Here is a 27,331-nt window from a genome sequence, read left to right as displayed (position 1 = left end):
CACGAATAATTATATTAAGGAACAGAATACTTACATGATATTTTATTAAAATATTATAAAATACTAAATTTTTTATTGTAGGGATAAGTTACAAATACTCCTGAGTATTTAAAAGTTTTATAATTCTTATTGCTTATCTAGATGACCGAATAGCAGATTAACATTTTTATTTATATTTTTATTTTGGATAATCTATAGAGTATTATATAATAATTGAGCATACATTATTTATATATTTTTTTAAAGAACTATGATTTTATATTTTATTCTTTTAAATATTCAGTAAAAAAAAAAAAAATTTATTAATTAGTTATAATAATTACACAACTATACTTTATTGATTAAAATTTACTTTTAAGTAATGTTAATTATGTTTATTAAATAGTAAAATTAATTTATATGATTATGTAAAGATTTTAATTCTAATTAATAACATTCATTTACAGTAATTGGCAATTAAATATATTATATATATTTAAAAATATGTGTTTTTCGTTTTTACTATTGACTTATTATTTTGTAGTTAATAAATGTAAAAATAATAATCATAAAAAAATATCTCATTAGAAATGAATCCGAATATAAGTAAAGTTACTATAATAAGTATTTTAAATATTTAAATAATTTAATTATACCATAAAATATCAACTTCTTAAAGGAAACATTTTAAAATAAGGACGGAAATACCAATGATATACCTATAGTTAAATTAAAATAAAAAATGATTTTTAAATATGTGGTTGATAAACAAACTTTGATAACTTAAAATAATAAGTTTATTCTTATTTTTATGAGTTTTATTTTACTAAAAAATGGATATGTTTTTAATTAGCTACTATAACTGAAAATGGAAAAATAAAAATGTTTGTCTTAAATTTTCTTTTAGGTAGTAAAATTTGTTAATAAAATTGAATAAATAAAAATGTAATTGATATATTTTAATATTTGATATAATGTTTATGTTAAATTAATACAGAAATATCCAGATAAATTATTAAAAGTTATAACTACCTACCTAATAATTGTATACCTATTATTTTTTAAAATTATAAAAAAATAGTTATGCTAAATCTTACTTTATAATATATATTAATAATATTTAATATAATTAAAAAATATATATATCACAAGACTAATTTTAAATGTATACAACATCTCTAATATAGAGAAAAATAATCGTATATGGGCTATCTGTAGGAAAATTTAAACATTTTGTAATTTTTATATTAGAATATTAAAATAGATTACAAAACTTACTAAATTGTAATTATTTAAAAGTCTTAAATAAAAATATGTAGGTAAGTTAACAATAGCCAATAGGGATTAATGTTTTAAATGTACTATAGTTTACAATTACTTATTTTTAATTTTAATAAATATTAAAATATTGAAATTAAATTTCAACAAATACATTTAATGAATATATTGAACTCTTTATTATTTTTACCTTTTACAAGGCTAAGGCAGTCTTAAGTATTATTATAATATTAATAATTTAAAGAAATATGAAGTAAGAATATTACTTATAGGTTATAACTATTGATTATATATATAATATATCCAAATTATTCAAATATAATATAATATCATATTATCATCTATAAAATTAAAAGCAAGGGCCTCCAAACTTTTTAATACATGAAAATAAACTAAATAAATAATGGTATATTTTAAACCATACAACTTAAAGCAAACAGCAAATAGTATTGCTTATAATTAAAAATGAAACATGCTTTAACATATATTAACTCACCTAATAGTTAAATATTTGGTATATGGTATAAATCAGTAGCGTGCTGAACAATTTTCATACGTAAGGCAAACTACTATTAGACCACTCAAGCATATACTGTTTTTAATTTACATTTTTTTCACTTAATAGTATAATAAATATTATAATTAAAAACTTTTTTTTAAACTAAATCTATTGCTCGGTACCCACTCACCTACTTTGGTTTTGAGAAAATTGCCTAAAAAAAGCTTACTTTGGCATGCCAACTGGTATGAGTTAATAACTATTGTTATTGTTAAAATGTATAACAAATAAAGTATAAGATATAAAGTATATGCCATACCTATGATAAATAAATTATGTGTTGTATACTTTTATGAGATACACTAACAACACATAATAGAAAGTATTGTTAAAGTGTTTTAAAAGTATAGTACTATTATATATATAGTTTACTATATAATCAATGGTACTATTTTATACTACTTACAATGTAAAAAATATAGTTATATATTTTGTTCAATGTATACAATTTTGAGGTATGTCGTATGTAGTTTGAAGAACCAGACAGTTGAGAAAAAAAAATACAATACAATATATTAATACATTTATACCAAATGGTACCTACAGAATCATATGTCATGGGATAAATATAATACAACGATTTTATTTATTTTCTATTAACGTCTGTAGTTGTAATACTAGATTTCTTGCAAGTGATAAGACAGTTTTAGCATCATGGTGTTCTGCCATTTCTAAAAAAATCATATTACATTTGTCTTATTTTATAATAATTGGTATTTCTTATTTAGACCAATAACAGTTTTATTTTACATATTTATATATACATATATAATAAGATTCTTAAAAGTAGTAATTAATTTATAAGAACTTAATAAATTGGTGGTGCGTATAATTTCCTCAACAGAGATTGCCAAAAATTGTATACCAAATGAAAATGTTTTTTATTAAATTTTATTGGCTGAAATAGAGCGTAATTTTAAAACAAATGAAGTAAATCCAAATTGTAGTTTAAAAATAAGTAATAAACTAATTGAAATTTCATTATATGAAAATCTACTTAACAAATTTCAAGTAATTATTTGTGATAAATTTTGGTTTTCCATTATATCTGAGACCTGAGTATCTATAACTATCAAAACAAGCTATATAGTAAAGACTTTACTAAGTGTGAAACCACATTTTCTGCTTTATAAAAGTAAATATTGGCCAAGATTGGAGTCTAAAGAAAGATTTTAATATTTAAAAGTTTCAATTATAAAAATACAACACAAGAGGGAAACAATTAAGTCAAATATCTAACAATAAGTCTTTCATAAAATATTAATTTGCCATATCATTATTTTCAAATAAAAATTTGGTTTACCTATTGTTTTAAATTTTTTAATTAATTTTCTAGATTAACTTTGTATATGTAATATATATATATATGGGATTTCCTCATCAAAAACTTAAACTTTGGATGTAACATTTATACACAACTGAAATAAATTATAAAATTACCATTAAAAAATTTGATGATATCCGTGAAATCCATATGGTTGGCCAAAATAATATCTCTATATGTTTCCACAAGAGCGAGAGCGAAGAAAAGTACAAAATGGGAAGAAGACATCTCTTTGGCAGCCCATATAGTTTCCCATACCGTAAATACGTCATCATATAATAGTTCTATAAAGTTAATATATTAGTTAATCAATTTTTTATTTCAATATTAATTTGTTTTAACTTTAAAATTTTACATGATGCTTATTTTTTAACTTAAGTTAACTACCATATTATCATGAAAAATTTGTATAGAATTTTTTTGGTACAATTAGTTAGTAACTTTTAAATTTAGTTTTATTAAAAATAATAACAAAAATGTTTTTTTTTTTAATATAATTTGGAAAAATTATTTCAAGCCTATTGTTTTGAATATTTATAAATAAATATTTTGTACTGGAATAATTTAAATTAATTTTCAACAAACAAACTTAAACTTTTTATAAATTATTTCAACTATAGATAGTAGGTACTATACTCCGGTTTCCTTTCAAATCGAAAAAAATCTAGAGAGTAGCAGATACTATACTATTAATATTTTACATAAAAAAAAACACCAAATGTTATCTATTATAAACTAATTATTATAAGTACATTAAAGTATAATCAAAATTTACAATAATTTTGTTTTAGTATTTTTAAAATATTTATGTTTAATTACCTCGTTTGAAATCCAACAAAAACCATCGATAACAAAAATAAAAATGAGTGAAATCTCCATTTTCATGCATAAGTTCAAACATTTCTGAATCTAATATTTGTACTAGAGATCTATAAACCATAATTGTTTAAGATTATGATAGAATAGAAAATAATAGTTTAATAATATCACCTCATATTAGCAAAATGTGTGTCCATAGCACCACCACTATGTGGAAAATTGGCTGACATTCTTTCCATTAATAAGCAAAAACACGAATAGGATAAAGTTTCATCATCCAAAATAACTAAAAGAGGAGCAACAAGATCACACATTCCTTGCATATATCCCATTTCTAAATGATCCCAAACATATCTAAAAATATAATATAATAAATTAGATTTGTTGATTATTTTATTTTTGCTAGCATAGTAAAAATAAGTAGATGATATAATAAAAAAACAATAATATCTTTAATTTACTAATTAGATACATAAATAATGTCATTGTTATTTTTAACTTCCTAATTGTATGTTTATAAAAATCTATAAAGGTAAATAAACATAATTTGAAAAATTCAAAACTTGAGTAATTTTTAATCATAATATATAATTATTATAATTGAATAATTCAGTTTAAAGTTATAATAATTCTTACGTGCATATGATATTTCTTAGTTTATCTAGATTTTCAAGAGTAAAATAGGGATAATTCCTATCACATCGTTGAACATCTTTATCAATTCTATGTACATTTAGTCCAAAATTTTCCACCAATTCCACCTGTGAAGTAAACAATTAATTGTATTAAGGCAATTATTTATAGTTTATATTTGAAAAATGTTACTGGGTATATTCCTCCTTGAGAACTTGCTGGAGATATGCAAGCAGATCTTTGCTCATGATTAGATCCTCCTGCACCTTCATTGTCATCTACTGCCAATTTAGAAGTGTTATTATTATCTTTACTATCTAAAAAGTACATATAATTAAAAACAAAATTAATTTCTAAAACACAATATAATTTTAACTGGCATAGGTATTTTTGGGTTCAATTTAAAAATAAAACAAATTAATCAAATATTATATAGCTTCAATTTAGTTGATATTCAAAGAAAAATAATAAATATGTATTACTACTTATATACATTAAATTGTATTTGGAAAATTCATAAGGTTAAGTGTTGTATATTTTAATTCCAGCAAATAATTGATATCATATGAATATAGGTAATATAATTACAATTAAACATGGGTATATGTACCCATGTTAAATGTTAATAGTTGATTTTATAAGAATTTTAAGTTAAAAAACTTAAACAGTGCTTATATATATATATATAAATAAATACTTAAATGAGAATCATTTTTTATTGCTCTATAATGATTATTATTATTCTCAAGTATAATATAATAATTTAGTAGGTACTATATTGGGCCAAGTACCAAAGTATATTTCAAATGAAAGTATAGCTTACCTATTTTATCATTTTCATCATTAGAATTTTCCATCGATTTTTCTTGACTTATGTTTGTAGTGACAATTACTGAAGTAGGACAATATAATGATGTATCTAAAGAAAAAAATAATTTAGATTCTAAGAGTAATGAGTAATGACTAATGAGGAATCATAATAGTTATACTATACTATGGTTCGACAGCAGGCTCAACTCAAGGGGTAAGCGACATAGACCCACGCCTAGGGCGGCATTTAACATTTTTGTTTTATAAATTTAATGTATATGTAAATATTACATCAAATCTGTAAGAGGCAACAAAACTCAAGTTTGCCTAAGCGTGTTTAAACACTTGAGCCGGGCCTGTGACCGAAAGGTGAATGGGATGATTTCAGTATTTAATTATTCTTTCAAGAATGAATTTATTTTTATTTTTATTTCAATAAATATAAAGTATAGAAATTTCCAATTGATGTTCAATGAAAAAAAAAACTATTTTCTGTAAACTACGATTACTGAACGACCTTAATTGAAGTTTATGCATTTTTGTAGTCCCCTTGTTCTCCGGTATATTACGATTTGTGGTAACTTAAAATCAAGTGTTTAAGGACTGCAATCCACTGATTCCACTGAGAACTATCAAAGCCTCAAACAATATATTCCAGATGAGATTGAAGCTTTGAAGCAATACCCATTAATATGTTGCGAGGGGTCATGCAAAATTCCCAGTTACGGCTACAAGAATGAAAACATATCAATTTTCAATGGAGATCATTTGGTAAACGTAATTTATAAAAAATAGTTTTTTTTTTTTGAACATCAAACATTAAATTTTGTACTTTCTATTTATACATATTTGTAAAAAATAAAAATAAATTAATTTTTTGAAGAATAATTAAATACTGAAATCATTTTGTTTCACTGTCGGACACTGTATAAATGTGTAATGCTGTTTTATTTTTATTTAAATTATCATTATTTAAATAACACTAAAGTTTAATTCTGAGAACACTTTTGTTTAGAAGGAAAGATCGATAACTTTCAAAGCCGAATAATTACTTCATGGTTTCTACTTTTTCCTGAATCTAAAGATAAATTACTGACAATTGTTAAAATATTTGAAGACTTTCATTCAGTGAGGTATTATTTCAAGCTTTACTAATAGTATAATTTTTGAATGCAATGATTTATCACTGAATTTTTCATTCGTAAAATATTATGGGAATCTTTTGACTGTCTGGTCAATACATTTTTATAATATTAATAAAATGTATACAAATATGAGATGATAATTTATTCATGCTAATATATTTTACCTTCAGAAGTATTTTTTTTGATGGTCATGTCTTTTTCAGTAACTTCATCTTTACCTAATCCTTCGTCTGACGATAAAGATTTCTAAAAATTATTTATAATAGTTTATAACATTACATTTTTAACATAAAGGAACAAATGTAATCATTTTTATTCTTGTTTAATTATTAAAAATAACGTAATTACTAAGTATTGAGAAATAATTGAAATTGATCATAATATATCTGTGATATTTTTTCACTTACTTTATCACAATCAATTTCTTTAGGTATATTGTCAATATGTTCATTTATATTTGGTTGATTGGTAGCTAAAATTAATAAATTATTTTTAAATTATTTATTTATATAAAAAAAAAAATATGTTACGTACGATTGTCACAAACTTCGATGTTTTGCTCTAATTGAGTATCATCAACAACTGGAGGATTATCTTCGTCAGATGAAAAATTAATGTTATCTTCAAATACCTATGTGTTTTATAATTATTGAATAATATTTATATTTGAATTAATAAATAATTAGTTGTATGAATCTCACATCATTACTGAGTTCTTGACTGAGAACTTTTGAGGTATTAGGAGTTGGTGGTGGTGCATCTCCACCAGACGTACTTTCACTTGAAAGTTTTGCTAAATTAGCTGCCATTGTTTCACGATCTTTTTGTCGAATTATTGCTTCAACTGCCATCCACTCAGACATTGTTGTTTCATACTCTTGTTTACAACGTAAATCAACAGCATTTTGTTCTTCAACTGTACTACCAAATTTATAGTGTCCTAATAAAAATGGCCAAACCTTGAAAAAAAAATAATAAATTATATATCAAGAGAAAAAACATATACTAAAAATAAAATGTCATACTTCTTTTCGTATATCATGCTGGACACCACCAAAATAAGTAAGTCTAAAAATTTCTGATTTGGTATCGTCATTTACAAGGTTTGAATCATTTTTAAATGAATGCCATTTTTCCTTAGTCAATCCTGTTTCTGCGTTACTAGAATCTATTATTACAGTGTTTACAAGACCAGATAAATGAGTTCGCACAGTTGTTAAATGACGACAATATGCTAGCCAACCGTAAAAGGCTCTAGATATGATTTGCTTTTTCATCGTTTCGCATAAGATTTGCAAAGAATCGCTGAAAATAGAAAAAATAATTGTACAACAATTTTAATCTGTACTATCATTATCTTAAATGGATAATATTATCTTTTACTACCTATATTAACTTAAAAATTAATAATAATAATATTAAAATGTAAAATTAATAGGTATTTTTTTGACTTTTCACTAAATCAAAGTTTAAAATACGGCATATCTTCAACATATAAGTTGTTTTTAATATTAGGTACATACATACATACATACATTATAAATGAAAACGGAAAAGTTAAGTGAATTATTATTACCCAGTATCTTTACTCGTAGTTTGGTTATGTATTAATAAAGGAGAAGCTACAGGATCCAAGCTACTGGATGTGGATGTTGATGAATTAGTTGACGAGGACTCCAAATGACCTCTTACTCTGTTAAGCATATTATTTGCAGCTGAAGGCATAGACCATATTTTCGAATCTAATATTTCTTCTCCCCTTGATACTATTAAAAACATTATTTTTTCACACAACTATTTAAAATATTTTAATTACATTTAAAATAATAAATTAAAACTTACAAAATTCTTCATGTCTAGCTTTACTAATTATTTGAAATACATAATCTCGAGATTCTTCTGTATTACTAGATAAATCATTAGAAATATCTTGTATTTGGGATCGTCCTTTTCTTCGAAGTTTAGGAAAAACTTTTCCTAAACAGAAATATAGGTTCTAGTAACTAATTATATCCACCGTGCACATGATTAAAAAATTAATCCAACGTAATTTATTTAAGCAAATTAATCTATATTTATTTTATTTAGATAATATATACTTATATTGAAATATAAATATAGTGTCAAATAGAATAAGTATATGATGGGTATTGAAATAAATGTATTAAAATTAAATATCCAGGAAGAACTCCTGATTAAGGGCAAGTAAAATTTAGACACATCATAGTATAAAAATGAACTACTATAAATTAATTACCTTTGCCTCTTTGAGGCCATAATGGAGGATCCAATTGACCATGAGGTAATAGACCATTTTCTAAACAAGTAAGGAATGCTAGTAAGTGTCCTCCTTGGGGAAAATGTATGGGTGGTTGTTGTACACCATCCTGTGCAACTAAAACTATAGTTCCACCATTGTCATTTCCTATATAAATAAATAATAATATATCATATAAAATATTGTCAAAATATGTTTGACTATACAATATTGTTGTGTCTCCTTGATCCTTATACCACTATTCGTAATCCAAGCATTTGATTAATTTGTTACAGAATACAGGAAGCAGAAATTAGTTCCAATTTAATTTAACATAATTTATAAATCTTAAAATTAATTTTTTAAATTTAGTTATAAATTACTTTTTGATACCTAAAAGAATAATAACATATTGTGCGAATGAGACCTTCCCTTGTATTAGTAGACATACATTAAATTTATAAAATAATTTGTTTTCTCTTTTTAGGAAATAGATAAATATTAGTTTCATTAGGTATAACTACTTAAGGTAGTTAGAATGAATAGAATGATGAATATAATGCAGGTATTACTATTATAACTATTAGCTTAACTGAAGCAAAAGAAATATACTTAGTAAATAAACTTAATAGAAAACATGACAACCAAAGCAAAAAAAAAAGTAAGTATATTAGGAAAATACCTTGTTGATGACAATGAACATACACTATTTCATCTACATTAACATTCATTGCATAGTCCCAATACTGGCTGTAACATGGAAATATACGATTTTGTTAATATAACTAATGATAGTTATGAAGTTAGTTTTGTTAATTTTCAAGTGTATTAAAAATGTTATTGATATATTAATATTTAATATATATAAACAGCTGTATAATAAAAATAAAATCGTTAAAAAATTAAACTAACTACCTATACATTGTACAAAATTAAGTAATATACATTTATATTAATTATTCTATTATAAATCTAAAAATAAAACATATTGTATTGACGGGTAGACGAGTAGTTAATTCTTATAATATATATATATATAAAGAAACATTAAATTAGTTGTAAGTGAGATTTGCCCGACATAGGTACTGTTAACGATTTTCGCCCTAAGAAAATAGATCTTATACTACAACGAGTCAATTAAACTTAATGAAATATTATAAAAGAAAATAAACAAAAATATAAAATGACCAAGTCACACTGCAGTCTGCTGTTATACTTCAATGTGCACTGTGCAGAGTAGTTTCTGAAGAAAATTGGATCTAGTAAGTCATAAATATCAAAAGTAAAAAATCCTATATTTTGTTGTACAATCGGGAAATACAAAAAAAAAAAAAAAATAAATAAATATGAAAAACAGGAATATTTAGACAACACCAACTTTTGACGAAATATAAGACCAATAAATTGAATAAATTACTATAGGGTACATGACTTTTTCTTAAAATATTTATTTAACATTTTATAGATATGATAATTTGGTATTCGTTTAGTATGTGACCTACCGATCGAAATCGAGTTTAGTAATTAACCTACCAAAACTATTACCACATAATAACGAAACTAATTTACAGAGGCGCGTATATAAGGGGGTTTTAGGGGTTCAATCCACCCTGAAATGTATAGTTGGTACGGGCATTGATTTTGATAATATAATTAATTGGAATATAAGAATGGAAATTATTTTTTTAATCCCTCCTGAAATTAATTTCTATATACGCCACTGATAATTTATGCTATAAATGTCATGGTGAAACAAAGATGTAGGTACACGAGGAAAAAAACGGCTACGGGTGAAATTCGAGAAATCAGCACTATCATGGGGAAATGGGGAGTATTAAAAACTAAAATCCTACGAAAAATGCATGGAACATCAGCTGAAATGTTGCCACGTCATTTAATTGAGGCATGGTACCGATCTATTAACAGGCAAAATACTATTTTTTTTTTAATTTTTAAGTAATGTACAAAAAGTGTATTGCCAAAAATAATTTAATATTTATAATAAAATAATTTTATGACATTTTTTTTACACTGATATTTTGATGACTGATATTGAATGTAATCCGTAATCTGCATATAATTATAAAATAACTTAATTTTATGATTTTTAATATGACTGTTTTTTAATTATTTATATACGCATACAAAACGAATATCCTATACGGTAGGTCACGCGTCCGATTGGTCACACACTAAACGATACCGATAATTTTTTAAATATTTTAATTCTTTTTTCTATAAACCTTAATAAAAAATGTAACTGATTTGTAAAAAATCTTGAACATTTAAAACAAGATTCATCATAATAACTTATCTGAAATAAAAAATATAAAAAATACATGATTATAATATTTTTTTATGTACGAGCGTTTGAACTTATAATTTGTCTGAACTACTATTTTAGCAAAGTTGATATTTTTTTTAGTTGAGCATAAATCTATACTCATTTTTATAAGTGTTTGAAGTTCAAAGTATGACGACATTGGATATTTAAATTAAAAATAACGATTTATAAATAAAAATATTATTTGAAGGGACTATAAAAACAGTAAAAAACTAACTCTATACCATAATAACTAAACAAAATACTCAATTTATTTTAAACATAATTATTATATTATAATTTACCGTACCTATTACTTATAAAATAATATAAAAAATAAAATATCTTTAAAAATAGTATCTTATTATTATAGACCGCTTCCATTAAGAATAATTTTTGTATATTTAAGTATATATATATTATATTATTAGTTATTACATTATTTAATTATCCTACCTACTTAAAAACAAGGTTCACTAATAGATCATACATATATATATATATATAATTTATATGTACTAGTATAGACAAATACTATAGATACAGCATACAGCAGACCGCAAGTTCTGTATTTTTTTATTTTAATTAGGTATATTAATGAATATGTATATTAATTAATTACGTATTGTATAATATGAAATTCATAGTATACTTAGTATAGCATATATTTGGTTAATTATATAAATGGACCAAATTGCTATGGATAAGTTTTATTATGAGGGTAATAGGTACTACTATATTGCAATACCCCCGCAATAGTTGCCAATCAGATAAAAGTCTGACCGAACTTTTCTTTATTAAAAATCTGAAATTTAATAATTAAATGACAAAAATTATAGAGGTTCATTTATTTACATTAGTTTTTTCAATTCAACATGCTGTACTCAGAACATCTGTTCCAACAAATGTGAAAATGTTTATAGCCTATAGGTTTTGAGGTAATGTTACCAGAGTTTTTATTAAAAAATACTTTATTTCTCAATTTTTGAATTTAAAATGCTTTACATGCATATGAATTTATTTTTAATTATTTATAGAAAAAAGAAGAATATTATGTAGGTTTTGTAATTCAGTGTTATTTAAAAAAAAAATTATTAAAATCTAAAAAAAAGACAAAAGTATCTAGTTAAAAAGTTAACCAACAGCGTTTTGCTCTCAATAGAATCAATACTAAGTTTTGATCTAATTTTATTATTAATTATACTTTTTAAAACATACAATTTAAAAATCATATATACACCACAAAAGCTATTATACATTTATTCACCTACAATAAATTATTTAAAATATTTTTATTGATTTTAATTTTTAAGTGCATTAACTTTATTTAAAAAAATAGGTATATATATATATTATAGAATATTATAAATAAAATTACCAACACTAAAAACTAACCTTTTATCACTTGTATCAATTTCGGGATGATCATTTTGATTAGTACCAGGAGAATGACAGTTCATAAGTTGATTTGGAGTCCATTTTATAATCAATGAATTAGCAGTTTGATGTAGAGACAAGTAACCTGCCATAGGTTCAGTTACATCTTTCTAAAAATAAAAGTTTTTTTTTAAAATATTGAGTACAAATATCAATAAATTGTATCATTAGAATAGTTAATTATCCAAATACCGGTAAAACTAAAACATTATTTTTTCCGTATAATAAAGTAACTCTATTATTTTGATGCAATGATTCCACATAGTCTTTAGCAGATATAGGAGTTTGTCTTTGATTATCATCATTACTTGTTGCATGTAGATTTCTACGATACTGAAAAAGTTGTTATTAGAAATGTAAATAAACATGTGTATAAAGCTGAATATGAAGTAGCTATATATATTCCAGCTATTAAGTTTCTCCAAAGAGCACAAAAGAAAAAAAATTGCTTTATATTTCTATCAATGATAGAAGTAACGAAACTAAATTTATTCTTTATTTCCTGTCGGAAAGACAGTAAATGTATGTTTGGACATCACCCTAATTTTGAACATTATTTTTTAATTTTTTATAAATAAAATAATTTAAATACATCATACATTTATAGGAGTACGACATGGTGGAGATGTATGATAACCGCTTGATATACGGTGTCTTTGAACTAATTCATCGGCAGGTGGATCTGTCCAAAATTGATCATGTGATTTTGTACGAGAATAATCTAAAGCACACGGTCCAACTAAACAGAAAAAACTTTTTATTAAGAAACAATAATCTAATGTATAAATATTTTAAGTAACCTAGTAATGAACTTAAAATGCTTCCATAATCTGGATCTGCTACCAGGGAATCTTTTTCGTAATATTTGCTGAAAACAATTTTTTATGATTTATCAATTAAGTAAATTAATTATTTATACACTTAATTAATTAATTCAACTATTCACCTGCAATTTTGAACTAAATGATCAATTATCACAGCTAACAGTTTTTCAAACAATGCCAAACGAATCCATAAGTACTTGGGAAGAGTATTGGATGTAGGACCCAAACCACTACCGGCTGAATTTTTCTTTGTCAAAGGTGGTGGATGGACATTCGGAAGTGTTATACTACTAGTTAATGTACTGTTCACAGATGCAGCTCTAGTTGCGCAGCTATCGCTACTAAATTAATAAATTAATAAATGTATCAGAAAAATAAAAATATAAAATTATTAAACATTAAATATAGGTATGCAATAAATTAATGCTAAGAGGTAGCTATTAATTATTAAAAAACAAATTTGTATAAAAAATGTGTTCAAAACAAATAGTTCACCTATTATAAGTTTGCAAAGAATTAACATCGTCATTAGAAAAAATTAAGTATTGCTGAGCATACAAGTAATAAAAGGGTTAAAAATGTTCACAAAATGTGTACCCTCTTCATCTACGGAAACCCCCATTTAAATCTAAGGTCATCTAGCTAGAATTTATAGAGGTACCTTTTAGCATAAATATAATATATACTGTACCTAAATAAAATTAAACAATATTAATAATAAATAATGTATACCTATGTTTTTACCTGCAATATTTATCCTATATATCAATAACAGGGGTGGATCTAGCTTAAAAATATAGGGTAAATCTAAATGTTCCCAACAGGCTATATAGCAACGATACTTATAATTATTTTTATAATATATTTTTAGAACTGCCTGATTTACTTAATAGTTTAGCATATATACTATACATATAACATAATAAGACATTATAGGTAACATCGATTTTTTCAATACAAAGTGATTTAAAAAGAATAACACTTCTTTGAAAGTCGAGATCTCTGCAAAGAGAAAATAGAGAACTAAGGACTAAGTGTTTTCTACCTATCTGCCACCGTTTATTTGTAAATTTCTGAAATGTAATTTTGTTGTTAAGAGATATCCGCTAGGAACGTCTTTTACCACGGAACCACACGTCCACACGGCTTGTTGTTAGTTTGTTACAAAAACTTAAATTATCTATAAATATCTATTAGTTCATGGTTTGTGATAAAATGGCAATTGTTCAACAAAAAGGTTTTTAAGAAATACTGATATTACCCCGGTATTTTTTTTCATGAAGTATATTAAAGATACCGTTTTTTTGACTATCTCAATCAGCTAATTAATGATCTAAAATTCTAAAAACACAAATAACTGTAGCTATTCAAACGGAAACACTATAGAAATGCTACAGATAGTGTGAAACATATTCGACTATCAGGCTAATGTCACTCGAGTATCTCAAGCGGGTTACATTAAACATCTATGAACATGTATTTAGCTAAAAAAATTTTTTTTATATATTATACTCTTCACATTGATTACTCATCAAAGTTTCACCATGTTTCTTTTAATAAATACATACCTATTCTTTTTGTATCAATCTATAAGATATCATTCTCCAATATCAGCAATTGTATATTTGCAGTTATGTAATTTCAATATATCATCATGGCTGTTTATAGTTCAAAAATGATTCATGAAAACAATTGATTAACTAGTATTTTTATTTACACTATACTACTATAGTACTATAGTAGTATGTATAGTATATAAAAAATCCAATAAAATGTTTTTCAGAATTTCTCAAATTACCCTTAAATCTACTTCTAGCTGATAGTTATTTAAATAGTAAATACCTATTAAGTTGTTGCATTATCAAAATATAAAACTAAACATTACAGTTTATCAGTATAGGACATAGGCATAACTTTACAATGATTTGTATAATATATAATAAAAAAACAATCTAACCTAATCTATACCTAAGTAATAACACATTTATGATTTATACACAAGAATATTTATTTCATGATAAAATATAACAATTACCTATCTAACTCTGTAAAGTAAATAGTAAAAAGCCAGTTTATTATGCAAATCGATAATACTACAGCATGTACTGCAGGACATAATAAAACGTACATTTTATTTATATTAGGTATCTAATATCTATATCATATCTTTATATAAGAACCATAATATATATGACATAATTTATATACTGACCAACTGCAGTCTATTATATTTATTATGATTTATAGTTAGATATATAATTAACATCTATCGTTGCTAAAATATTTATTTTATTTATAAGTAAATACATGTTATTACTTTTTTAAATTGTATAATTTATTTATTATAATTTTTATGTTATTAGTTATTAATTATTATATTAATTACAAATTAAATGTTTATTGTTTTTTTTTTATGTATAAAGCTGTCAATCTTACTTATCATTGCCAAATAGTAACCAAGTCAACGAACGTCTCCGGTTTAACGTGCATGTACAAATTCGTGTTGGGGTTAAATTACTGCTTCTTCTAAAAGGAGAAACTACTACAGATCTGAAAAATATGGTCCGATTTTATAAAAAAAAACTATGGAATATAGAATAAAAGAGGATATTTTCTCGGGCCGGATATATTTTTGTAATTAAACTATATAGTATTTATAAGGAATAAAACATATTCAATATACCTATACCTAATTCCTAAAACTATACGTTATATATTCGTTGTAAATTTATATAGTTTATTTTATTAATTTAGAGAAAAATGTAAAATTTTAACTCGGTACATAATAATTTGAGGCTTACTTTTCATTGCTAAATAATAACCAAGTTAATGAGCCTCTTCTATTTAAAATGCATGATGGGCAAATTCTTGGTGAGGCCATTGAATCACGTCTTAGAATTATTGGTCTGAAAAATAGGGTCTTTTTATGAAAACAAATACGAAGAATAAACTATTAAATAGAATATCATTTTTAATAACTATAGAGAATTTTAAATTATTTGCATTTATCAATATATACATTAAAACATAAAAACTTATTTAAAAAAAAAAAGTTGTAACAAGAATAATTATATATTTATGAAGTCTATTATTATTATATATATAGTATCTATACCTATTCAAAATGCGATATTATTTTAATATTATACTACAGGTTACTTCACCAAGAATACTCCCTCCTTTTTTTCGTCTTCGATAATGAAGTTATTTAAGGCCTGCATTTTTCACTATTAAAGGAATGTGTTGTGGAGTTAAAAACTTCTATTTTTTTAAATAATAACCCTTTCATTATACAGTCAATTGTTTAACCGATAAAATTTCTGAATATGTTAAAGTATCAAAATCCAAATTCGAACGAGCAGTTTTTAAATTATATTTAACTTAGTGTACTTAGGATAATGTATCCATTATAATGAGTTTGTAAGATATAGGGCCAGGATATATGGTATTTAAAAAAATGTATAGTTATTTATGCTAATCTATTAATATCTAATATTTATAATTGATAAAAATGGTCCAAGTATACTAAATATAAGATCTGATATTACATTTATTTTATATTTTTATAAAACTATTATTATAAAGGAGTAAGGCCTATTATCCTTGATATAAATATAAATATTTCAATAACTGAAAAACCACCAGTTCAAAATTAACATAAATGTTTTTAAAAAAAAATATCGTTTAAATAATCTAAGTAAAAAAGTAGATTTCTTAATTGTAAAGCACATGTTTGTATCGCCACAGAACAATACAAATATATAGTACCAATGCTCTTAAGAATTTTAAAATATATGGGTTTTAAGTATGTTTCATAATTTTCAAAATTTCAAAAAACAGAATTAGAATAAATTCATTATTAAATGAAAAAATGGGGATGACATAATGCTTGGTGAATTATTCTGTATACCTAATACCTATATAAGAAGTAACATATACAAAAATATACATTTTTTTAAATTTTAATTAATTATCATCATCCGGTATAATAACAAAGTTAGCTAGTATTATATACAACTATAAAAGTTATATAGAACATAATAATAACAATATGTGAATACGATCTCTGTTATATAGATAATATAGATAATAATGAATAATATTAAAAGAGAAAATACATATTACATATTCAGGATGATTCTTTTAAAGGTAAACACTCATTTATTCATTTATCAAAGTTTTTTTTTTTTAATATTATTTGAAGTCATTATAAAAAGTATTTATTTTTATACTGTCAAAAATAAATGTTTTTTTGTATCTTTATTGTTTGGCGTTTTCCTTTAAAAAAAATACCTTTTACAATTTAAAGTCATTAAATAATATTATGAATGATATAACCATATGATAAATCCAATATATGATACTTGTGAAATTAGTAAGAACTTAATAAGATAAATAAACCTATGTATTAGTATTATTATTCTATATGTTCTGCATAAAACAATGTAATAGGTACATAGATAGGACGTAAAAAATGTAAAATTGTACATAATAAAGTTATTCTTCCTTTTTTTAAGAACTTCTATGATACAGGAAAGTTTCAGAAAACAAAAACGATGAACAATATAATATAATACGTATATAATATAGTTGGTATACACAAATAAAACATCCACAAGTCCTCCAGCTTTAATGATTCTTAATCAATTTAGTTTCGACTTTAAAGTTTAAACCATGGAGATGAGTTATAACATTTAAAAAAAATGTTGATGAAAACCAAAAAATTACCAAATATCTTATTATAAACCGTAAAAATGTTATCAAAAACCATTAATAATTCTATATATAGGATAAAATATTGGAAATACCGTTACTACACCAGATTTTAATGAATAATGTAGAAAAAAATCTAAATGTTTCAGATGGACAATGACCAAATACCAAGTGGGGAAGTATAGATAAAATATTAAATTTATAGTATAATACAATTTAATTTAACAGCTAGAGTAGTTTTTAATTTCAATAAATAAAATATAAACTAATAAATACTATAGTATTAATGTATTATTATAACTTATAAACATATAATAATATATTATTATTGTATGGATTATTACTATTATGAATTTTAAAATGAGTACCTAATGAACTTAAAATATTGATTTTCACTTAACATAATTAAAAAAAATCTATTTATTATATTTTTTAGATATTGAGCAAACGCCCCGCTACAAAATCGCTTCGATAGGTTTTAAATCATTTTTTTTTCTATTTAAATATTTAACGGAATATCAAATACATTGGTTTAACAATGATAATGTATAAAAAGTTTATTTTTTGGAAAACTGGTTTTGAGTGTATATTCTATAAAAACTCCCAAATTTTTCCCAAATGAGTTTTTGTTTTATTTGTCAAATTATCGAGAAAAGTACTTGGAATAAAATCTTTCTATTTGTTTAGTGAAATATTTTTGATCCTCCACACGTAAGCTTGTGTATAAATGTAATAAAAGAAGTATCTACCTATAATAATAAGAAATCATTTTAAATAAAAATATTTATTTTTTAAATCACAACACTTATACTAACGTCTTACAAAGTTACAATGCATGAATGTCTTATAGCTTTATTTAATAAAATATAGATTTTTATTGCGACTAAATACATAGTTTGTAATCTATAAACATGAAATATGTTAAGAAAACGGAAGTAATTAATCATTATTTTAATGAGTAATTTTAGTTACTGGCGTATTTGTGACAATTGATAACATAAAAAGCGATAATAAAATATTTAATTATTTATAACACAATAATTATATAATTTATTATAAATGTTGTTATATTTTTTGGTTAATAACACACAATTCAAAAATTATTAATAACTTTCATATTATTTATGATAGTATATAGCCTGTATAGGTAATAGTATAGAATATAGATTAATAACACTTTATATTGTTATTGAATTATTATGGTAGCCGGTAGGAGGTAACTATATTAGGTTTAAATTAATTGTTAAATGTTATATTATTATTATTTATAGTATAGTTACCAAATGTTGTTTATTAATTATTATTTAAATTATTGTTCTTGAATCAAGTGTAATATTAATGTAAAAACATTAACATAATATAAGTAATGTAACTGAAGAGTAACTAATAACACATAATACTCGTTCTAGAAAGTATTTTTTTGAATTTTTTTATTTAAAAATAAGTTATAGTTAAATATTGACAAATTTTGACCTGATATTGTCAACAAATTACAAAAATGCATTATTAACACAATTGCACCTATAATTGATTTATTACTACGAAGTATCTCCTTAATTATAAAGAAACTAAATATTATAGCTAAATACTTCAATCTAAACTAATAAAATTAAATATTAAAAAAATATTAAAAATATAAACTAGATATTTACTTATTTGGGTCAGTATTTTCCATTTCTTGAACTTTCTGACTAATTATTGAAGCAGGTTCAAAATTTTTCGCCATTTTATGTAATAATGCTGTTGTTGAACTAGTTTTAAATAATCCCAATGCTCTTCGCCTCAATCCTTGAGATAGACATGCTTCAACAGCAGCTATATAATCATTTAATATTTATTATTTATCAAAAACGTAAATGTTATATATTTTTTTATCTACACTATTACGGATTATCTGTAGTTAAATTGTTCGAAATACGTATCTTCATAATTAATTATATACTATAATATGTGCAGTGGCGCCCAATATATATTTTTCAGGTGTAGCAAGAAATAATTCTACCCACCCACCCACCACCTTATAAACTCAAAAGTCAAAATAATATTATTTTATACATTGTATCATATTATTTTAATCGATAATATTAGTAAATATTAAGGTACCAACCAATATAATCTATGTTTTGTCAGAATAAGGTGTATTAATTTTTAAAGAGATATACCAATATACATTAATATACATTCATACCAATATGTAACAGGCATTATATTTTTTAAATTCATTAAAACCTTCAAAATAAAAATTTATTTTCGAGTATTATGTAAATAGTATACAGTATAGGTGGTTTACTGTTTATTTCAAACGGTTTACGAAATATAAAGCATGAACAAAATACAATAACATTATCATTAATTTATAAAAATAATTAATAATGAACATATTTCAAGTTAATTATTTTATGTTATCATACCCATTACCTAGTACCCACCCTCCCCTTATTTTCAAGGTGTAGCGACCGCTACACCTAGTAATAGGGTTGGGCGCCACTGAATATGTGTATCAATAGAATTTAATACAAAGCATATATAGTGTTTACGTTATCTACACGTCCTACAGCAACAGCAACAAATATCGTGAAATATCTAGTTTGTTATATACGAGTACCTATACAACATAAATTATGAATAGAACATTAACTAAAATTTATTGTGATTTATGAATATAGTGTTTATACCTATGACATAATACTCGTGTAATAGTTATAGTACATAAACTACATACACAGTATAGGTTTACTTATTATAAACATTTTTATTTAAAATCAAAATTTATACAGCTACGCTGACTGTTGAGAAAATGATTTTGATGCTAATAGAGAACTGCCTATAGGAACTATATTTTTTACAAATATAAAATTACATCAGTTATTATTACTGAAATATAAAAATAAAAAAGTAACAAAGACAGGTATAATGTTGGATATGAACGTGAAGTATAACATATATTCATTTATCTTTGTAAAGAATAATAATTTGTTATATTTTTAATTTTTAATAAAGACAATAATTCACAAAATTCAAAAAATGATTCCAAGCAAAATTCTGCTTATTTTATAAGTTTATATATACAGGGTGTAACAGATAGAACTGACTTTTGGAATAGGTAACTTTTGTTCCAATTAATATTTTCAATTTTTTTTTTTTATTTATCATTAAGAGACCCTAGTGTTGCATGTATAATTTAATTTATTTTTTAGTAGGTACTGAAAAAAAATTGATTTAAATTTTCTTGGATAAATTTAAAATAGCCAATTTGTGAATCTGATTATAAGAACAATTTTGACGGTAAAAAGACTTATCTAATTCAAGTAGTTTGATTTTTAGAATTTTTTTTGAAATAATCAATATGTTTTGATTACATTAATTTGGAACATAATAGCTATTTTAAAAATATGATTTTTAAGAATTTGCAGACATGAGTTTATTTTTGAAATTATTTACTCATCATAATATAATATTAACAAATGTTGTCAAATATTTAAGTAGCATATATATTTTTTTTTTTGGTCAAGTCTATCTGTTACGCACCCTGTTTATGATGTAGCCATGTGCCCATGTATGACAAAGATTACCATACGTGCATGTTTTTTTAATCGTCTTGTTTATCAATAATTATTTTAATTGTAGGTACATTATTCTAAATAAATTAAAGTTTAGATAAAAAAAATAAAACTTTAAACTATATATATATAAATTATAAGTTCTAAAAAAATAGATAAATAAATATACCAACCATTATTTAAAGCGTTTTATTTTTATATTAAAAAAATAATAATTTGTTGTAAATACACTACCGCAAAGAGATGTAATTGAGCCACTTTCTTCGTGTACAAACTTCCTAGTTACTGCTTCTTCCATTATTTGTTTCACCTGTTGTATATTAAATAATAAATGAAAATGTTTATCAGTAGTTCAGTTTTTAAATTATTATTGTTTTTTTTTTTTATAAATTTGAAGTAACAATAACGTACACTGTTTTCAGAAAAACTCAGTTGACATCAATTTGAAAAATATTTATACCTACTAAGTATACCTATTTTTAATAAAAAATTATCTAATCGATGGAAGTACAATAATTTTGTTAGAGTTTCATACAAATTATTTTTCAACAAAATCGATAAAATTATTTAATAATTAAGAAACTGATATTTTATATTTGTATGAAAATTTAAAATATGTTTTTAATGTTAATAAATAAAGTGATACAAAGAAATTATTATTTGAAAAATACGTTATTAGAAACATATAGGTAACAACACATTTATTAGGGAGCACCAAATTTTCTTATATATAATATAATATATCGTGGGGATTGAACCCCAAAAAACCCCCTGTATACGTGCTTGATATAGGTGCCAAGTATATATTAGTATTATAAATATATTCGAAGGATTAAAAATACAATTATTTAATCCTAAAATATATATTAGGTAGTTCGTATACAAAGTATGTACCTATATAAACACAAAAAATATTGTTTCTTATACAAATTTTAAATACAGAATAAAATTAAAATAAAATTGTTTTTGTTTAATTCAATTTTTAAATATTTTATCATATATTATAGAAAAAAATATAAGTTTAAGGGCCTACAAAATGCGTTAGAAAAATATTCTTGCTGAAAAACATTAATCATTAATTAACAATTTCACAAATCTGCATGTATTTAATAGGTACGATTAAAATACATAATGAAGTTTTATTATCTTATTAGTAAATACTAGATACGATAGTTGTATAAGAAAATAAATTATAGTTGAAGATTTGATCAATGTATACATAATACATTAAATAAGCAAGTTAACAAATTATAATATCATCATTGTCAAATCGGCCTATAGAACGGCCTATAATGCTGAAAAGAATGAAGAACAAAACACTCATAATATTGTGATGCTATATATTGCTACGAACGAGATAAGCAAACATCATCAATAATATAATTTAATAAATTTATACGATTTTTTCTTGTTAAATAATAATTTGATTACGTAATGTATTAGTATATTATTAAAGGACTACACCAACATTTATTTTCTCCCGTAGTCCTGTTTATCTCCCACATAATATAGGAACATCAGGAACAAATATATTCCGTGTTTCCATGATTACCACTCTGGGTTCAGTTTATGTCAAATAAAGCGTCCAATATATATTTTATAAAGAGTAATATTTCATGTGCATTGACCAGAATACTAGATAGATTTTTATTAAATATATGCAGTTTTAATTTAAAATTATTTTGATTGTTTTTAACCATTAATAACTTATTCAAAAATTTGTTATGATGTACGTTGAGATAAGACTCATGCGAGTTTTAATAATATTAACAATTTTTATGTTAAACTTGTGGATTTTAAGATTATCATGTTTTTTTCATTGTTATTATTATATATAAATAATATAAACAAATATATATTTAAATTTAACCTTTTAAAAAGGGAGCTAAAATCTTTTAGTTCTCTCCTCCCAGTTCTACGTACTTTCAGGAGTTCTATAGATTATAATAATTCATTAAAATTAAAATTAATATAGTAAGTTAATATTTGAATTTCTGATAAATCCAGACTATATTATATGTGGTTCTACATTTTGATATGTATATGTTAAGACTATAGACAAACTCTTTTTATAGGTGCCTATATAAACTATACATTAAAATAAATACCATAAAAATGTATTACGAATTAAATAATAATTTTTAAAATTTGGTTTTGATAATATTATTATAAAGTAAAACAATAACAAAGTTGTTTAAATAGGTTTTGAGCAAAGTTATACCTGTATAGTTAAAATTATTTAAATTGGTACAGGAAAATCTATTATTATTTTAAAGTTTTTAAATTATCCGTGTATATAATAAATATTATATATATTATATATGATATATTTAAGTGTAACCTACATATATTATTATGAAATAATAAATATATTTTAAATTCTGAGTGGAGCAAGAAATTTATTAGATTTACAACAATGAAATTATAACTCTATTATAATTTATAATGTTCTTAAGAAGAAAATTCGCTTTAACTTTCAATTACGTGGTATTAAGTATTCTCTTCATTTCTTAATAATTAGAAAAATGTATAATAAAAAGCAAAAAGAAAGTGAAAAATTATAATAGGTACCATTTTTAATCAAAATAATTTTTTTTTTTTTTTGTAATTCAGAAAAAAAAATTTTTTTACAGACTTATTATCACATAAACTGCAGAATTTTGAAAGTAATCTAATTTTCAAAATATACTTTGATATTTTTTATTTAGCCTTAATTGACATTTGAAATAAGTATTGACTTATATGGTTATATTGATTATTGATCTTTTTATAATAATGTTAAAAAATAAATAAAAATGATGTAATTCAAATAATATGTGTATATACAATATACCTACATATAATATATAGAGTATATAGGTATATGTTCCTCTCATAAATTGTTTCTTAGCAGTTAGAAAATATCAAAACTGTTTGGCCATTTTTTGATAAGGGTTAAAAGTTAAAATTTTACCAAAAATACGAAAATCTGTAAATTATTTTGTTATGAAAGTTATTAAAGATGATATATATAAACTTAAAAATTTACTAAATGTTTCTATAGAATTTTTCTTAAAATAGTTAAAAAAAAATATCAAAAATATAGATAAATAGATGGCATTATGTCATCAATGAATGATGTATTCATTTTAAGGCATAATGATAATTTTTTTGTTAGCTTATAAAACTAATTATTTTTGAAAAAAAACAATTATTATTAAGTAAATGTATACATGATTTTTTTAAATATTAATACTATATAGGTACTCAAAAATGGATACCATCATTCTTTTTATATATATAATATAAAAAATTGTGATTTTAACACTTTTCTACATTAGTTTTAGAGCAGAACAACGATATGTTGATTTTACAATGATGCATGTTTTGCGTGTTGTGTATGTGTGTATACGATATATAAAATCTCGATAAAATGTTTTGATTTTCAACTTTGGTTTTGGATATCAAATTGGATCTATAGTTTGTACTTTAAAAAGGGTCAAAAGTTTATCAAAGTTTGACAAAACCTCAAAATATATACAAACTATTTTGTAGTTACAAGTTCATAGTATTTTTCTTTGTATATACGTATCTAAGATTTAAAAATTTAATTTAAGATAACTCATTAATATTTCTATATCTATAATAAAAATAAAAAATTTACCAGATAATCACGTTGAATTTTCACGATATTGCAGGATATATTATATTCACCGGTAAAATAACAATTATTTCTCGTCAAACAATTTTTGATATTTTGTTCAAACATGGTACTTATATAGCTGTATATAATTTTCGAAATGTTATGACTCTTTTTCATTTGCTATTTGTAAGCATAAGAAACTTTCGATTTTTTTTTTTAGTTTTGGGTTAAGTGATTATGGGTCAAAATTCTTGAAAATTTAATACAAGATCCAAATAAGTTGTTTTTATAACTGGATAAATATTATAAAAATACATTAACACAATAATTTTATATACATTTAAAATTCAAATTTTTACAAAATCGTCAAAACCACATAAAAATACAAATATTAAATTATGTGTAGGTATAGTTGTACGTATATTTGGCATATTTGCGTATTGTATATAATATATAATAGGTATACCAAAAATTCTAGTATTTGCTTTAAATAAAAACGAATATTATTTCTATACCTAAATATAATAATTTTTTTATGATGTATAAATCAATATTTGTATGACACTGTTACATTTCGAAACTGGGTATCGAGGTTTAATGTGATCATTACAACTATATACCTCAACTAAGCCAAAGTTAAATATAATGTTAACATTATGTAAATAGTACTATAATATATATATAATATATAGTTTATACAACAAATTTTATTTTTTGGCAGACGATGGGATATTTTTTTAAAAGACGAACAAAATAAAAATTGTAAATGTTTAAAAAGTTTACAGTATGGGGTCTTTATATTTGCCAACTGGAAATTATCGCACCTCACAGAAACTAGCTCATAGCAAGTTAATGATTAGGTAGGTACGTGATATCGCAATTATACTGAATAAAAACTGATAATTTAAAATTTGAATTATATTGTGATTATAATTTAAACATTATACATACGGGCGGACGGCAACATACTGTTGCGCACTAATAACAGGAGTAAACACAATAAGGTTGGTATTTACTATTTATACTGTTTTTAACCAAAGCAGGAAGCCAGGAATTGTAAACGATATTTATACTTTGCATAAGTCGAAAGTTTGACTTCATAACGATATTGCGCGAATTCAAGCAGCACGAACTTTAATAGCGAAATATCTACACTAATACACGATTATATTATATACATTATATAATTGTACCTATATATGTTACTTAAATAATAATGAGCATTTCGTGCATGTATGGTACCTATACCTACGTACCTCTTTCTTCACATTTTTGATGAGTTGCTCCTTGAACTTTTTACCTGCAAAAAAAAACAGGAAAAATATTGCTATATTCCCATATGTTGGCAAATGTACAAAGTAGGTATATAATGCAAGGTGTTCAAAAAGTACGCATGTATAGATGTTTCGATAAATTCGTATACATAAATGTTTTATATACGCGCGCATTATGTATAGGCACCTATATATCCATTTAGGATTTCCACACTTTTCGAACGCCCTAGCTATAGGAAAATAAGTATGATGTTATTATTATTATATTATGGACATATTTTGTCTGACACCACTCGATCCCATCGTTGCCCGTGGGTGAGCACGGGCGGTGATCGAAAAAGAGACTCCCATATGTCATATTCTAAAACGTACTGGTATTGTTTGAGTCCATCGTCGTAACCACAGATCGATGTACGAAAAGGGATGAAATTACGGCATTCAACAAGTGATGGTAGAGACGATTTTGGGCATATACCAATTACGCTTTTAATTAATACCTCGGTGGTGACGGCACGATATTTATTTAATATTTATTAATTATAATAATATTGATGACGACCGATTGGCAAACGTTGGCGTCAGTATAGGGTGGAACTGTAAAAGGGGAAAAAATCTTTAGCAGTGTACTATAAGAACTAACACTCCGCGACCTACCGTCGCGCGCTTAACGTATCGGACCACTGCGGCGGCGGGCGGACTAACTGATTGACCGACGGACAAGGAGAGAGGTCGGTCGCGCGAAGAGCCGACACCATAGACAGATACGCTGTGGTA

The 27,331-nt window shown here is 23.7% G+C and overlaps 1 protein-coding gene across 5 annotated transcripts; it reads right to left on the bottom strand.

Moving 5' to 3' along the window:
• Positions 1 to 1,311: 1,311 nt before the first annotated feature.
• Positions 1,312 to 27,331, bottom strand: LOC132930115 (small G protein signaling modulator 2-like). 5 transcript variants are annotated; one of them, XM_060995791.1, is made up of 27 exons: positions 26,930 to 27,331; positions 26,540 to 26,583; positions 21,896 to 21,971; positions 19,754 to 19,916; positions 16,190 to 16,294; positions 15,825 to 15,938; positions 13,511 to 13,729; positions 13,365 to 13,432; positions 13,164 to 13,303; positions 12,757 to 12,897; positions 12,523 to 12,674; positions 9,487 to 9,554; positions 8,805 to 8,972; positions 8,390 to 8,524; positions 8,124 to 8,313; positions 7,573 to 7,852; positions 7,249 to 7,506; positions 7,082 to 7,178; positions 6,955 to 7,019; positions 6,712 to 6,793; positions 5,416 to 5,511; positions 4,785 to 4,909; positions 4,596 to 4,720; positions 4,131 to 4,313; positions 3,960 to 4,069; positions 3,257 to 3,424; positions 1,312 to 2,487 (listed from the first exon to the last, which is right to left on the bottom strand). In XM_060995791.1, exons 1-27 carry the CDS (start codon positions 26,946 to 26,948, stop codon positions 2,399 to 2,401), a joined length of 3,480 nt encoding a protein of 1,159 aa, XP_060851774.1. In that variant the 5' UTR covers positions 26,949 to 27,331; the 3' UTR covers positions 1,312 to 2,398. The 5 variants fall into 5 exon arrangements, with proteins under 5 accessions (XP_060851774.1, XP_060851775.1, XP_060851777.1 ...); XM_060995792.1 differs by having other exon boundaries at positions 27,212 to 27,331; XM_060995794.1 differs by lacking the exon at positions 15,825 to 15,938.

This window comes from Rhopalosiphum padi, chromosome 4 (genome assembly GCF_020882245.1).
Source record: "Rhopalosiphum padi isolate XX-2018 chromosome 4, ASM2088224v1, whole genome shotgun sequence".
Lineage (NCBI taxonomy): Eukaryota > Metazoa > Arthropoda > Insecta > Hemiptera > Aphididae > Rhopalosiphum > Rhopalosiphum padi.
This window is presented reverse-complemented; position numbering and strand designations above follow the sequence as displayed.

Bases quoted from the DNA above. Each gene is read 5' to 3' on its own strand.
- LOC132930115 (XM_060995791.1), bottom strand. The intron at 19,917-21,895 runs GTAGTGTATTTA...ATGATTATATAG, and splicing joins CTCAATTACATCTCTTTGCG to CTGCTGTTGAAGCATGTCTA. The intron at 7,853-8,123 runs GTAATAATAATT...TTCTATTTTCAG, and splicing joins ACTACGAGTAAAGATACTGG to CGATTCTTTGCAAATCTTAT.